General features: G+C 39.1%; 1 protein-coding gene across 6 annotated transcripts in view; it reads left to right on the top strand.

Moving 5' to 3' along the window:
- OSBPL6 (oxysterol binding protein like 6) overlaps nucleotides 1-14,944 on the top strand; it is a 206,828-nt gene that overhangs the window by 179,628 nt on the left and 12,256 nt on the right. For 5 of the 6 annotated variants that reach the window (XM_022570127.3, XM_089916623.1, XM_089916625.1 and 2 more), the window contains 4 exons: nucleotides 5,103-5,210; nucleotides 6,886-7,023; nucleotides 13,108-13,195; nucleotides 13,996-14,249. In XM_022570127.3, coding sequence (XP_022425835.1) covers nucleotides 5,103-5,210; nucleotides 6,886-7,023; nucleotides 13,108-13,195; nucleotides 13,996-14,249 — 588 coding nt within the window. The remainder of the gene's footprint in view (nucleotides 1-5,102; nucleotides 5,211-6,885; nucleotides 7,024-13,107; nucleotides 13,196-13,995; nucleotides 14,250-14,944) is intronic. The other variant, XM_089916626.1, reaches the window with a different exon arrangement.

Raw genomic sequence — 14,944 nt, 5'->3', positions numbered from 1 at the left:
CTAAATATATCAACTTGGCAAATTCCATCATCCTTTTAGAAGGTACATAGCATAATACAATAAGTAAAATTAGCATTCTTCACTACATGCTCAGCATAAATTTTTACCTGCCTTGGGCATGTAATAATTTGCAAGGCTGAACAGTATAATGAATTTCTCTTCTAAAGTAATATTTCATCCCTGATCTATACGTATACAAAAATGTGCATAATTCTGTTATTTTACCCCATGAAACTTTAAAAGTAAACTTTTACACCTGAAAGGCAGCATAGATGTTGGATTTACACCTGTAGGACAAGGTATTTTGTGTGGCATGTATCCCTTTGTAAATGACCTTATTTCACAGCAGCTATAATTTTATGTACTGAACACCAAAATCAAATAGTATATAGTAAGCCTATGGTAAACTCAGCACCGTAGATTACTATAAGGAAAGATTCAACTTTCCTTGAGTCTGTTCTCAATACATTACACTCCGTCACTATTACCAGTTTGATTTCTGGCCCCAGAGTTTGTACACAGCTTGTGCTAAATGCATTGGGTGTTGGGTCCATACAAATGTGAGCAGCAGAATATGACCCAGTACTCAGTCTAGAGTTACTGAATTTCATTAAATCAGTACGGCGTCCACCGTTAGATGTGCCATCATTCTGTGCATTACTAAGAAGGAAAAAAACTGTCAATTAAACTGACCAGTGCTTCAGAGGTGTTAATGTTTGAGGAATTGTGCATATTAGAATCAGTGAAACGAGGTATGTTTGGGAATGTAAGCAAAAACATTGGCTTAAGGCACATAGCAGCATGATTAAGATCCCAGTCATAGCGTTTACCATCCTTCCTGTCTACAACATTTTATACATCCAAAATAAGTATTCTGTGTTGGGATAAATGTTTTAAGTGTATTTGTTCCTGAATTTCAGAGTTCCCTGAGACTTGGCCAAATTTGTTGTGTATGAAGATATTCTTCATAGAATCCTTTACATCTTTTTTTTAGCTATCCAGTAACTTTAAATTGATGTCATTTTGGACATAATTTGGCAATATTTATTAAAAGCCTTAAAAATATTTTACCCTTTGACCCTTTGGTCCATGGCTGATTTGTATAACCTAAGGGGTTAATGCTGAATGTAGAAAGCCTATATGCACATAAACGTTCATGGCAGCATTATTTATCCTAATAAAAATCAGTAACAACGTAAGTGCCCAAGAGTAGAAAATAATCACTTGTTCCGCAGTTATTAAAATCACATTTGTGAAGAGTTTGAAACATAAAATAAATATCTGTGTACAAAGAATAAGTGGCAGACACAGGATGTAGAGTATGTTCCCATTAAATAATGTGGAAAATGCATAAGAAAAAAAGCTAGAAAGAACTATACCAAGCCACCAGGCTTCCCTGGTGGCGCAGTGGTTAAGAATCCGCCTGCCAATGCAGGGGACACGGGTTCAAGCCCTGGTCCAGGAAGATCCCACATGCCGTGGAGCAACTAAACCCGTGTGCCACAACTACTGAGCCTGTGCTCTAGAGCCCATGAGCCACAACTACTGAGCCTGCATGCCACAAGTACTGAAGTCCGCACGCCTAGACCCCGTGCTCCCCAACAAGAGAAGCCACCGCAATGAGAAGCGCATGCACTGCAACAAAGAGTAGCCCCCGCTCACTGCAACTAGAGAGAAAGCCCGCATGCAGCAACGAAGTCCCAATGCAGCCAAAAATAAATTAATTAAATAAATAAATTTTAAAAAAGAAAGAAAGAAATATAACAAGCTACCAGAAATTGGTTGATTGGGTAGTAAGGTATGAATTTTTTAAAATATTTTTCTACTTTTTTGTGTTTTCCAAATACACTATAATAGTATTTTTTTAATAAAAAACAAGGTGATTTTTAGGAGATACCCAGGTTCTTGATAGCTCTAGCTTTGACAGTTTCCATACTCATATTCTCACTCCTTTTCAACCAGTTTTGCTTTTATCTGAAGGGTTTAAGTCTTCTGGTGATCCCATATTGCCATGTTTCATATCCTTCTCCAGCCTTCAGGCTTCTATGTGTCCTTCCCAGAACCCACAGTTCCATTCAGTAAAATGCATATGCTATGCCAGAGTCTCACCCAGTCTAGGGTAAATTTTCACCCATTGTCTGCCTAGGAGGGTGAATGGTAGTTAATAGCCAAGGAGGTGAGGATTTGGGCAATTAACTCTGGCTCAGAACTTCAAGATGGTGCCTTCTTTTATAGATGGGTCAGGAATTATGTGTTTCTTGGATATATTACGCTTGAGTGTGTATGAGGGACATGAGGTGTGGGGAAATGAGTATACTTTGCAGAGAGTTTGTAGTTCGGCCTGAACTCACTTATGGAAGCAAGTAGTGAGACTTCCTAAAGAATCTAGGCACAGTTCCTGAGCCTGAGGCTGCTTCCTGCCTGCTAGGCCTTGGCCCCGTCTGCCACTCCTGGAGCAATGTTATTACTCACAAGTTCCCATGGCTTTTCTTGCTCATGAGCTGGTGCAAGTGGCTGACGACGTGCCTCCTTTTCCCTCGCTTCACCACTGTACAGACTCCTCGGGTGCATTCTGTATATTGTTTCTGCCATCGACTGGGCTCTTCTATGTTAATTATCACCAATAGTGTCATTTCACTGAAAATATCCGTATACCTCGAGGTTCCCAAGGATGTTTCCATAATATCGTTGTAGAGAAAATAGGTGAGCTTCAGGGAGGGAAGTAACAAATGTGGTCCTGAGCACTCCCTAAGAGCGCTCATGGCGCTTGGTTGTAGCCAACTTCAAAATAGTCTGTGTGATTGAGGCAAAAGGAGGAGCCGTCCTGGCAAGACACACAGAAATGGGCTGTTGCATGCTCCGCATCTGCTTACACTCTCTGCCCTTGGGGTTGCCAGAGTTGCAATAGTATTTATTTCCGCGCTTTTTTGTGCCACGTAACAACGTTTTTCTACCACTGCATATATATTATTAATACAATATTCCTTTAATTTTCAGCTCATTTCCTATTGATATTATTAGCTAGAGGCCACCTTGTGTGCCTTCACACACACCTGTAGGCAAGATTACATTTAATGAATACTGGATGAGATGAGCGCTTAAATGGGAATTTAACTTTCTTAAACATCCAGAGCAAACAATTCTCCAAGTTTCCTTATAAATGGGAAACTTGTGTGTAAAACTCCCACCCTCTGAAAAAAACATTACTTATCCTTGCCCTTGAGTTTCTGTGGGGTTTGTTTTGTTAACTCTGTTCCAGGGGCAACAGAAGTTGCAGTCACTCTGGAGGGACCCTTAGTTGAGGTTTGTGTGAAACCCTGAAGCCATGAATGTGCTTCTGCAATTAAAACCGTCAAACAACCTACAACAAGGCCTCCTACTTCCAAGACAACAAAATATATCTGGTTCTAATTATTTCAATAACTAAGACAGCTTTCAGTACACTTGTGGACAGAAAAATAATGAAAGAACAAATAAGCATATGTAGTCACAAAGAATATGAATGATACAGTATTTTTTTTTCAAATTTCAAGTGTTTGAGATTTTGCTCCAAGAAAAATGATCCTGAGCACTTTTGCAGAATATAAAGGTATTAGGAAGCACATGGTTTATTTACTAAAAAAGTAATCACCTTTTTTCTCGCTAACACATCCCTGTTTTCTCAGAGAACTGGACACGTATTTCCTCCTGTCTGCAATATGACTGTAGGATCTGTGTCCACCTTTAATCCATCAATACTTGACAGCCCACAAGACCAAGTGTGTTCTGTTTTACACATATTTTACAAACTGGTTCTAAAGACTTTAAACAAAAGCCAAAAGCTGTGAGTGAACAGTTTTCTTCTTAAAAAGCAAAAGCTGGGATGAAGGGAGAGGGGCTGTTCTCCATGTCCAAGGATTCTGCACCACTCAATGCAAGTGTGAAGTTTAGCCACTGTGTAATTTATCCTGGGTGATTTAATAGATACAGAGTTATAGTTATGCTGTCATATTTGTCTATGTATTGGTTTACCGTAGTCATCGACTCTTTACAAAGAAAAGCAGAATCCTCACTCCCTGGGGCAGATGTGCTCTTCAGTAAGTCCTGACATTTATCTTTCGCTCTGAAACATTCACTTCCATCTTCTAATTGCTGGTTTTAATGGAAAGGAAAGAAGCTGTCCAGCTTTTCACTGGGCTTTGTCCTCACAAAGGTCTTTTACTTGAGACTTGGTGTAATCCAGTCAGCTACATGTGTCTTCTGTATATGGAACAGGTTCCCATGCACTAATGTGCTCCATGTGCCTCTGTCCACAGGGCCCCTGTTAGGGAGCCCATGCTTATGTAAAGCTGTTCTCTTCCTGCCCCACCCTCTAAACTGGGTTGTAGCAGATGGTGTTTTACTGATGCTGACTTAGGATGTGTTAAAAGTCATGAGATGCAGGTAGCTTGGAGTTAGTTTCCTTTTTGTGATATGTTCTTTATTATACTTGTCGATGTTTACACTGTTCAAGGAAGGCATCTTTGGTCTACGTTTGAGTTATTTCTGCAGTACTGTCACAGGTATTAATTATGTGCTCCTAGAAAGTGGAAAGACAACTATTTTCTTTCACCAGACTAAAATATAGCTCTAAAATATAGCTCTAGATATAAAATAAAGCCAGTTCATTGTTCACTACATTTCCAAATAATTTTTAAGATATCTGGTTTTGAAACAACTCCCAAATTTTAGAAACTAAAACCAAAAAAAAAAAAAAATGGAAAGAATCAATAATTTTTATCCTAGGGTGTAAAATGTGATATATATGTGGTGGTAGATTGGGCTTGGGTGTAATGGACCTGACTGTAAGGGAGAGAAAATTCCATGAATCATTTTTATGAAATCCATGAACTCTTTCAACCCACTAACCTACTAAGTAGTAGTCTTATATTGCAAAAAAATGAGTGCCTTAATTCTGAGCCATTTATCTCCTTCTTACCAGGGGGATCTGGCCTATGGTGGCTCCAAAAGTTTCAGCTAAGAACATCATAAGACTTTGTTGTCTAAAGTGTACCTGTGTGCTTGTTCTGCTTTATGCTTGCTTCACAACTTGAAATTACATATGCGGTTTTTGTTATTTTAAGGCACTCAACCAGAATGCTGAACTAAGGAGTCGGTTGAACAGAATACATTCAGAATCTGTTATTTGTGATCAGGTTGTCAGTGTAAATATTATTCCTAGCCCTGATGAGGTAAGACTCATTTTTAATAGACGTAGAATACTTATTTTATAGCACCTAAATCTACTGCCTATTTTTATTTATTTTTATACAGTTCTTTCACTGCTGATACGATTCCCAGCATAAATATTGTGTTGCTGACAGTTCAGTGTTCTTTGGAGTGAAGGATGTACATGAGCTTGACATCATTGATTATTGGTGATCAGTTGTCTGTTTTTATTTATTCCTGTGTTCATCTCATGCTACTGAATATTTAGTTTGTGTATACTCCAGCTTGTGAATTTTCTCTCACTCTTCATTTGAAATATTTCTTATCATCAATGGCCCGTGAAATGTTGAAAGCAAACTCTTTCAGCTGAGAAGGTGCTAAATAAAAGTTTGCTTAAGGTTTGTTTTAAAAGTCCTATCTAAGAAGAGAAGTCACCTGACCTTGCTAAGATACTACTATTAGTGCTGCTACAGCTCCTACTGATGATGATGCTAATAATTAATGGTTAACGCGTGTCAAGTGAATGCTTACTATGTGCTTGGCATTGTGCTAACCCAGTTTATACATGTTATCTCATTTCACACCCCCAACGACTCTCTGAGGTAGGTGCTATTACTCCATTTTTCAGAAGAATTTTTGAAGAAATGGTTAGAGGATAGGAGAACATTCAGTATTTGGGCTAAACTTGAGTGTATAATTCTGTTTATAATCCTTTATAAAATTATTATTTTTAGCCATGAGAATTTATACTTTTCAACAGTAATACATGTAACAAGGTGAGAGTTTTAACTAATACTAAGGCCATATTTGCACCAAAAATGTACATTTTTCTAGAAATCTGTGGGTGCAAGTGTTCTGCCATCTAACTGCTTAGGAAATACCATCCCCAGACAGCTTCTCTTTGATGTAAGTTACCCACCCCACGTCCATCCACCTCCATGGGTCCTGTGATCTCTGATGACACTTATGCCTACTCAACTGCCCAGAATCTAGAGGTATTTCTAAAATTTTGTCATTCAAAAATTAGTCAACAATCTCAGTTTGAATCTTCTTTGCAACTTGAAATGTGTACTAGAATATATATATATTAGTTCTCTTACATATTTTTCTGATTGAAACTTAAATTGTATCCTTGAAAACAATATTTATTACTTACTGAATAAAAATACAATTTGAAATAAGGTTCAATACTCTAATCATATGTTTCATTGGATAAAATTCATGATCAAACTGGAAAATGACTTTTATATATTCCATCTCAAAAATTAGTCTTCTAGACTGTTTTCTTAGCATATCTCTAGTGGTTTCTACAGATACTGCTTGAGGTGTAGTATACTGGTTAGAATATGACTAGTTAATGACAAGCCTAAGCATGTGACAAGGAACTTGTCTCCACAGTCAATTCAGGGTATTGATAGGGGCTCAATCTGTTACATTCCACTTAATATTAATTGAGCATAGATTTAAAATCAACTCACCTTTCAGCTGCACCTTTTGGATTCTTTAGGCATATTGGAAGGAAACTTATGCAGTGGTCATTACTCAGTTGCCAGTGAAAATTAGCTGTGGTCACCACTTTTTTAACATATAGTATGAATTTTTCTAGAAATCTGGCTAGTACGTCATGGTCTCATTTGAACAAATAGCCATTCTTACAGGGAAGAAAACGATTACACCGTATGCTTTTCTCTTCTGCAGGCTGGTGAGCAAATCCATGTCAGTCTCCCCCTGTCACAACAAGTAGCCAATGAGAGCCGCCTCTCCATGTCGGAGTCTGTCTCTGAGTTCTTCGATGCCCAAGAAGTGCTCCTCTCTGCAAGCTCATCAGAGAATGAGGTAAGGTTCCTTGATGCATCAACCCTAACTGCTTCTGGCCATGAGTTTCGGTTAAAGAAAGTAAGACTGTGGAACTTTTTTTTTTTTTAATATTATAGTAAGATGTCCAAATAGTAGCAAAGCCAGAAGCATGCAAACTATATGGTTTCCATTTACTGAGCCCTTAACACTGGGCACCAACTCAATAGTCACAAATTTGATGAATGAAAAGAAAGAATCAAGATTTATTCTGACTTACCTGTACAGTTCATATTTCAGGGTAAACAAATAGTTGATAACAGACTCCTTTATAGATGGAGACTAGCTAATAAATACATTAAGCATGAGAAAATAAGAAAATTACCATTCATGTTTGTACATACACACACACACATCCATACACATCTTTACCAGAGACAAGAATTTGAACTTAGAAGGATAATGTCTAGCATATATCTAGTTGGCTAATTATCATTTTTGGAGGTTACCACTGGCTACCATAAAAGCTTGCTTGCTTATTGGCTTGCTTGTCATGCCCGTGAATCTTGACAAGGTTTGGAAACAAGAAATCTCTTCCTTGGTCAGGTTGCAGAAATTCTTTTACTGAAATTTAGTCAAGTACACTTAGAATTTTTTTTTTTTTCTTTTTTGGCATGGGAGAAGCAGCCAAAACTCTTTCCCACACAGTTGTTTAAGAATTTTGTCATTTGAGATTGCAAATCTGTACTGCATTTTTACAAAAAAGGAGATGAAATAGTTGCTAAGTGTTATTTCCATATGCATGGAAAATAGATTGAAAGGAAAAATGCTGACAATTAGTAGTAGTTCTTTTTGGATGTTTGGAAGTATGAGTGATTTTAGAAACAAAAATAAGTGGAAAATAGAAAGAAAGAGTGAACACATCACTTTTCTAATGGAGAAAAGCTAAAACAGAATTTTGTATCAGGTACTGAATTTGTTACCACATCAAGCTAGGCACTTGCCTCTCAGATTCCAAGTCATACATTAAAAGATTCACAGAAACTCCCATTCACAAGACAGAGAACTAGTTTAATGCTAGTTCTACATGCTACCAGCATTTTTTTCTCTGACTCTCCCTTTTCTGGGCTTCCATTGCTGACCCAGTTCTTTGTCCTTATTCAGGCAGACAAACTTAACTATACATTATCTGGGCTTTGACCCATCATCTGATAAGTTTATAGCATAGCCCTATGAGAGCAACCTAATTTCCCTATTTCTAGTTCTTGGGGTCACATTCAACTGGGCACCCAGTTGCCACTTGCACCAGCCACTGGCAATGCAGAAATGAAGAGGATGTGAAGCAGGTTACATGCATGAGTCCAAGCAAGATGGTGGTGCTACCCCCGTGAAAGAGTGGACCAAGTGGCCGATAAAGGGGCAAGGTAGTAGATGACAGAGGCGTGTGGAGTTGATATACTCACTTTAAGGCACTGTGAGTTTATCAGACCTCCCAGTGGAGTTATCTGGCAACCTGTTGGATATTCAGGTCTACAGCTCAGGGAGAAAGCAGGTCTAAAGAGAGAGCAAGAGTCAGCTCAGGATCCACCCAACCACCTGCCTGTGAGACATTGCCACCTGGGTGCTCCACAGACTGCCTAATTCAGCATGTCCAAGTGAATTAATCCGCAGCCCCCTTACACACATGCACACACACACCCCCCAAGGGGAAAAACTCAAACTTACCCATACTTCTCATATTGCTTTTCTAAGTGCTTTTCTCCCCAGTTGTTCACATCAAATACCTGAGTTGCCTCAGTATTTCCCTTCACTACCACCCATCATCCATGTTGATTTACTCATCGGGTTCTGTAATTTCTGTCACCTAAATACTCTCAGATACATACATTTTCCTAAAGCTTCACTGCTGCTACTGCAATTCAATCCTCCATCAGCTCCCCACCTAAATTACCCTGTCAGTCTCCATAACTAGTTTTCCTGCCTCCTTTATTGCCTCCTCGAATCCATTTTCCACTGGGCACCCTGGCTAATCTTTCCAAAATGCAAATCTGATGATGTCCCTATTCCCCAGTGCCCAATATAAACTCCTTAGCTATCGTACAAAGACTCATAATCTGGTCTCTGCTCTCAGCTGCAAACTTCTTGCAAACTCTCTTCTTCTGGTGCCCTCCAGAGGCCAATGGAGTGCTTCCTGCAGTTGTCAGTTTGCTCCAGACACCCCTTGTCCGTTGCTGAAATAAGGAAAGTGACTCTCTCCTACAACCCACACTGGAAAGAACTAAGCTATACATCTGTTCTTTGTGACTGGATCTTACAGGTTTTCATAAAATGTCTGTGTTTTGCTTAAATCTTTCCCCTTTATCACAACACTCAGTCTTAAGTATTTGAAGAAGCTGGACCAGGAGATAAACCCAAGTGACAGGCACCTCCACGTTCTCAAGGTTGTTCTTCCCCTTAGGCTAAGACTTTGTTCCTGAGGCAACCTCATCTGCCCAAGTTACCAAGTTCCCTTGTGATGAGATGCTCCCAGAAGGCTCCTTGAGTCTCTGGACAACAGACTTGGCAAGCCCACCTGGTTGGTTTACTGTACATGTGAGAATCCTAGTAGCTGCTGCAGGATGGGCTCAACTGCATATTCTGCATGACAGCTGCCAAAGGCTCTTGGGCCTCTGCATTGCCGCCCACCCTGGCTGAACACTTCCAGCACCACGCAGTCAAATCGCTCACTCACTTCAGTCTACTCAAAAGTCACCTTCTGAGAAGCCTACCCTGGATGCCCTACCTACAGTGTAGAGCTACCATTTCCTCCTCACCCCTGACCTTGCACATGCCTCTTCCCTTCTGATTTTTTTTCCATAATGCTTATCACTATCCAACAAAATATATATTTCGCATGTTTATTGTGTGTCTCCCCCCACTAGAGTGAGGGCAGAGATTTCACCACTCTGTCCCCAGCACTAGAACATTCTGGTGAACCAGGAACTCAGTAAATATTTGCTAACTGAATGAAGGAAAGAATGCTTATAGCTCATTACATATGATTAATCGGAGAAACATCTGGGCCTTAGCTGTCTTACATTAACATTTTCCATAACTGAGAGAAAAATCTTTATGTGCTTCACTTAATGAATGCACAATCTCTTTAAAAAAAAATGTTCTTCTCACTTCCAGAATGATCTACTTCCTTGCCTTTTAAACTTGCCTTTTAAACTTGTTTCTGCAATGCTGCATGCCTGGTCGCAGTTAGAAAAAAATATTTCCTGAACTCTTTTGAATCCCAAACCTCTAAAGAGAAATATTTGGCTCCAAGACTTCTTGAGCATGGGAGAGAAAACTAATATATATTAATTGTTTCATTATAATATGGCAGAGCCTTAACTTTATATACAGGACAACATGAGTGGACCATAGCCAGACTGCCCAGCCTTAGCTACTGCTCACACATACGATAATATAGATCTTATTCAGGGCCCACTGTCATTGTAGAGTTCTTTTATATTCTACACGGAACTTTCTACATGGGCATGGATATTGGACTATTTCTATCATATATTAGTTTGGGTGAAATTAGAAATTGAAGAGGACTAGACTGTTTATAGCTTCTAAATGTTCATGTAATAAACATGCATGCAACATGAATTAGGTTCAGGCAGGCCTTTGTCTTCTCTTAACATAATTGGATGTGATTAGCTTTTTTCAGAGAAATCACATGGAAGAGTTTGATTTACTTTTTATTTCTATCAAGGTTTAGAATGTGGCTTTCATGGGCCTAAAGGTTTAGCCTTCCATTTAGTTGCAGTCAATGAGAACTGGAAGCTAGCTGCAGTGGGAAAATACAAATGAGAAAAAGACTTTATTCTCAATTTGCTATCTTTATAGCATTGCTCAGGGTGCAAAAGCAAAACTATCATTATTCATTTACACGAAATCATTCTGAGTATAACTCTATCTCCCTAAATATATGAATTCTCCCCAACTCTATTAAAAACATCAGCAATAAATCCAGAAACCTTAAACGCAAAGGCTGATGGTTTTTATTACATACAAATTTAAAACTTTTACATGGCCAAAAAGAGTGGCATAAACAAATTAAAAAATAAATTGCAAACTAGAAAAAAATGCAGTTTATATGACAAGCTGAAAAATGTGTGAAAGATAAGACAGCAGTTTCACTAAAGATGAAATTCAAACTAGAGATCTTTTATGTGTGTTAGGTAGATACATACTAATATAGATTGATAATGTATAATGTTTAAGTGGGTGTGAGAGATGGATGCTCTCATATACTGATGATGAGAACAAAGTAATACAGTACAATCTTCCAGGAGAGCAATTTGGCAACATACAGCTAAAGCCTAAAAGAGACTCATTTGACCCAGCAATTTCGCTTCTGGGAATAAATCTTAATGAAATTGCCAGACAGATTCACAAAAATATGTTTACAAGGATGTTCATCCAAGTATTGTCTGTAAGTAATAAAAAATTGGAAGCCACGTGAATGCTGGTTAAATTCCTTGTGTTATATAACTGTAATGAAATACGTTGCCATTCCAAGTAAGGATGAAGAGCTATATTTATAAGAATGGAAGTATATTCAGAACACTATAAAATAGTATGTAAAACAATCCCCTTTTTCAGTATCTAAAGATAAACGTATCAGTGTGTTTACATAGGCATTTTGAAATTGGGGGTAGTACCTATGAAATGTTGAAAGTGATTTCTTTTAGGTCATAGAATGGATGATTTTCATATCATCTGTTTAGCTTCATGTAATTTCTAACTTTTTACGATAAGAATGTTTTGTTTTTATGTGAAGAAAAAATAACAGCATATTTCCATTTTGAAGATAGTAAATAAGTATCAACAGCTTTCTTTCCTATAGTAGAAACATTGGTTTTCCCATTCCTCTGAATGGCTCTACAGTACTTCTCTGTTTTCTTATCTGCTCTGTCTCTAAATCCCCTTAGTACATATGTTGCCCCTTAATTTTATTCTTTTTTTTTTTTTTTTTTGGTCTGTGCTGGGCCTTCGTTGTGGTGTGCGGGCTTCTCTAGTTGCAGCACGCGGGCTCTAGAGCACATGGGTTCAGTAGTTGCAGTGCGCATGCTTAGTTACAGTATGTGGGATCTTAGTTCCCTGACCAGGGATCAGACCCAGGCCGCCTGCACTGGGAGCACGGAGTCTTAACCACTGGACCGCCAAGGAAGTCCCTGCCCCTTAATTTTATTCTTATGTGAATTTTGGTTTCATTTTAGTTCCATGTTTCTCTCACGTAGAGAATGGCTTAATTCTCGATTTCTCCCTGTCCCTAAATCCTTCTCCCCTGCCCCCAGATAATCTGCCAAATTTTGTCCGTATACTTCAGATGTGGTTCCCAAATGCAGTTTTACTACTTGATCCTTACTGTGGCCATCTTAGTGTTACTGGTCAGTATTTCTTACCCAGATCTATGTAGGATCCTATTGTCTGGCCTCCCTAGGGAAAGCTGCTGAGTATCTTCCTGAGAATTAAATAGGACTCTGTCATTTCCTTGCATTTAATAACTCATATGATTATATTGTGAACCCTTTATGTTGACATGAAAAGCCCTTCACAGTCGGACCTCATCTCGTTCGCCCTGTCCTCTGTTACAGCCACTCGACTTCTTAGCACTCCTAGAATAAATGTTTCTCTCATGGTCCTTGCTGTTGCACACTATCCCTTCTTCTTGTGCTTCTCCCCCTTCTAACAACTGGGCAACTCCTGCATCCTCCAACACCCAGTTCAAGTACTACTTCCTCCGGGCAGCCTGTCCTGACTCCTCTAGGGGGATCCACAGGGCCTCCTTTTTTTGCACATTCTTACTGTGTTGAATTGAAACATTTCTGGTTATGCACTGGCCTCCCCCAGCGTCTCAGCCCAACTAAGACAGAAAGCTACTTAAAGACAGGGCTGCTTTCTGGCAATCCTACATTCTGGCTCACGGGGGACCCTCAGGTGTTCATTGCGCATATGCCACATACAGTTCCCACTGGGACCTCTGCTTCTCATTTGGGCAATATCCTGTTGTTTTTCATTGTTTGATTTTTCTGAACTTTCAAGACTGAATGAGAATTCTGATCCTTTCTACGTTCTTCCCTCCCTTAGGCTTCAGACGATGAGTCTTACATCAGTGATGTGAGTGATAATATATCTGAAGACAACACCAGTGTTGCAGACAACATTTCTCGGCAAAGTATGCATCCTTTGAGCTTCCAGGTGGTTCTATCTACATGCCAAGTTACAATGCTGATGATTCAATAAACAATCATTTTGACCCCGTAGCTAATTTTTCCTTTTGCAGCTGATCAATAAATTTTTACTTGTATAATCTGGTGAGGTAAATGGTTGAAAATGTTGTTAGGTAGATGGTTAAAAGAAAAAGTTTAAATATCATATATTAACGCATATATGTGGAACCTAGAAAAATGGTACAGATGAACCGGTTTGCAGGGCAGAAGTTGAGACACAGATGTAGAGAACAAACGTATGGACACCAAGGGGGTAAAGCGGGGGGGGGGGTCGGGGGGGGGTGTGATGAATTGGGAGATTGGGATTGACATGTATACACTGATGTGTATAAAATGGATGACTAATAAGAACCTGCTGTATAAAAAAATAAATAAAATAAAATTCAAAAATTACATAATAATAAGACATACAGAAAAAAAAGAAAAAGTTTAGTTCTTGGGCAAAACAAAATTTTGTGTCCTTCATATTAAATATATTTAATTTTTAGAAGTTTGACTTGTCTTTTATTGTGTAATACTTAGTATATTTAACACTTTGTTTAAAAAACTGTACATTGATGTTTTGTGCGTTTATCAGCAACCTTGTATTGAAATAATTCTCTTCTCTCTTGAGAGAGTATAATGAAGGCTTAAGAAATGTATCACAATCAGAATTATTTGAAAGGGTTCCTACCCTCCCAGGTTCTGGGAAATAAGGAAAGCAAGATCTCTTTCACTGTGATTCTCCTCTTTCTCCCTCTTCCAGTCTTGAACGGGGAGCTTACAGGAGGAGCCTTCCGAAACGGACGTCGAGCACGCCTGCCAGCTCCCTGTCCCGACACCAGTAACATTAACCTATGGAATATCTTGAGGAACAACATTGGTAAAGACCTGTCTAAAGTCTCCATGCCTGTGGAGCTAAACGAGCCACTCAACACTCTGCAGCATCTCTGCGAGGAAATGGAGTATAGTGAGCTTCTGGACAAGGCTTCGGAAACGGACAGTCCCTATGAGCGCATGGTAATAAATAACAGAGCAGCGCCCTTTGGAGATTTGCCAACCCTAGACCTGGGCTAAGGCAGAATTCATTTTGATAGCATATTTGGTTGTTGCCTAATACTCTCACCGCATAGGTAAGAGGAATCCATTGCATAAACCAGGCAGGGACAGAAAGATCCAGATACCTCTACTGAAAGATACACACTTTGTGACTTATTCTTGGTTCTGGGTGGTTCTAAAGTTAGAATGAAAAGGTATCACCCTCCTCACAGGTTTAAGACATGCCTAGCCTTGTTTTATCAGCTTTTCCTGAATGCCAGGGGAGCCCATTTGTTCAGGAACTTAGGTCTGAGAAAGTAACCACCTGTTTGTTCTTTGCCCTGGCCTCTCTACTCCATGTGATTGTGGAAAACTTGACCTGCCCTCTGAAAAGCACCACCAGCCACAGCCCTCCTGCTAAGATTGTGCAAATGGCATAACCTATACACTGGCTTTCAGAACCTTTGAACTCTGTGATACTCAGGAAATTGGACAGACAGATAAATGAAGAATATTTGGCTTCAGTTGTCTGCTGGTTCCCATGAAGAGAGTTTAACCTCATTTTCAATTATCTTTTTTTCCCTATGAGTATATGAAGAGTCTGTGCAAAAAATAGAAAATGCAAATGCCATCAAATGAGCATCCACTGATGGGGATGTATAAAATCTAGAGGAATA

Source organism: Delphinapterus leucas, chromosome 8 (genome assembly GCF_059928025.1).
Source record: "Delphinapterus leucas isolate spDelLeu-1000000601 "Yukka" chromosome 8, BTC_Dleu_Yukka2, whole genome shotgun sequence".
Classification (NCBI taxonomy): Eukaryota; Metazoa; Chordata; class Mammalia; order Artiodactyla; family Monodontidae; genus Delphinapterus; species Delphinapterus leucas.
The sequence above is the reverse complement of the archived record's forward strand: the minus strand, read 5'-3'. Positions and strand labels throughout refer to the sequence as shown.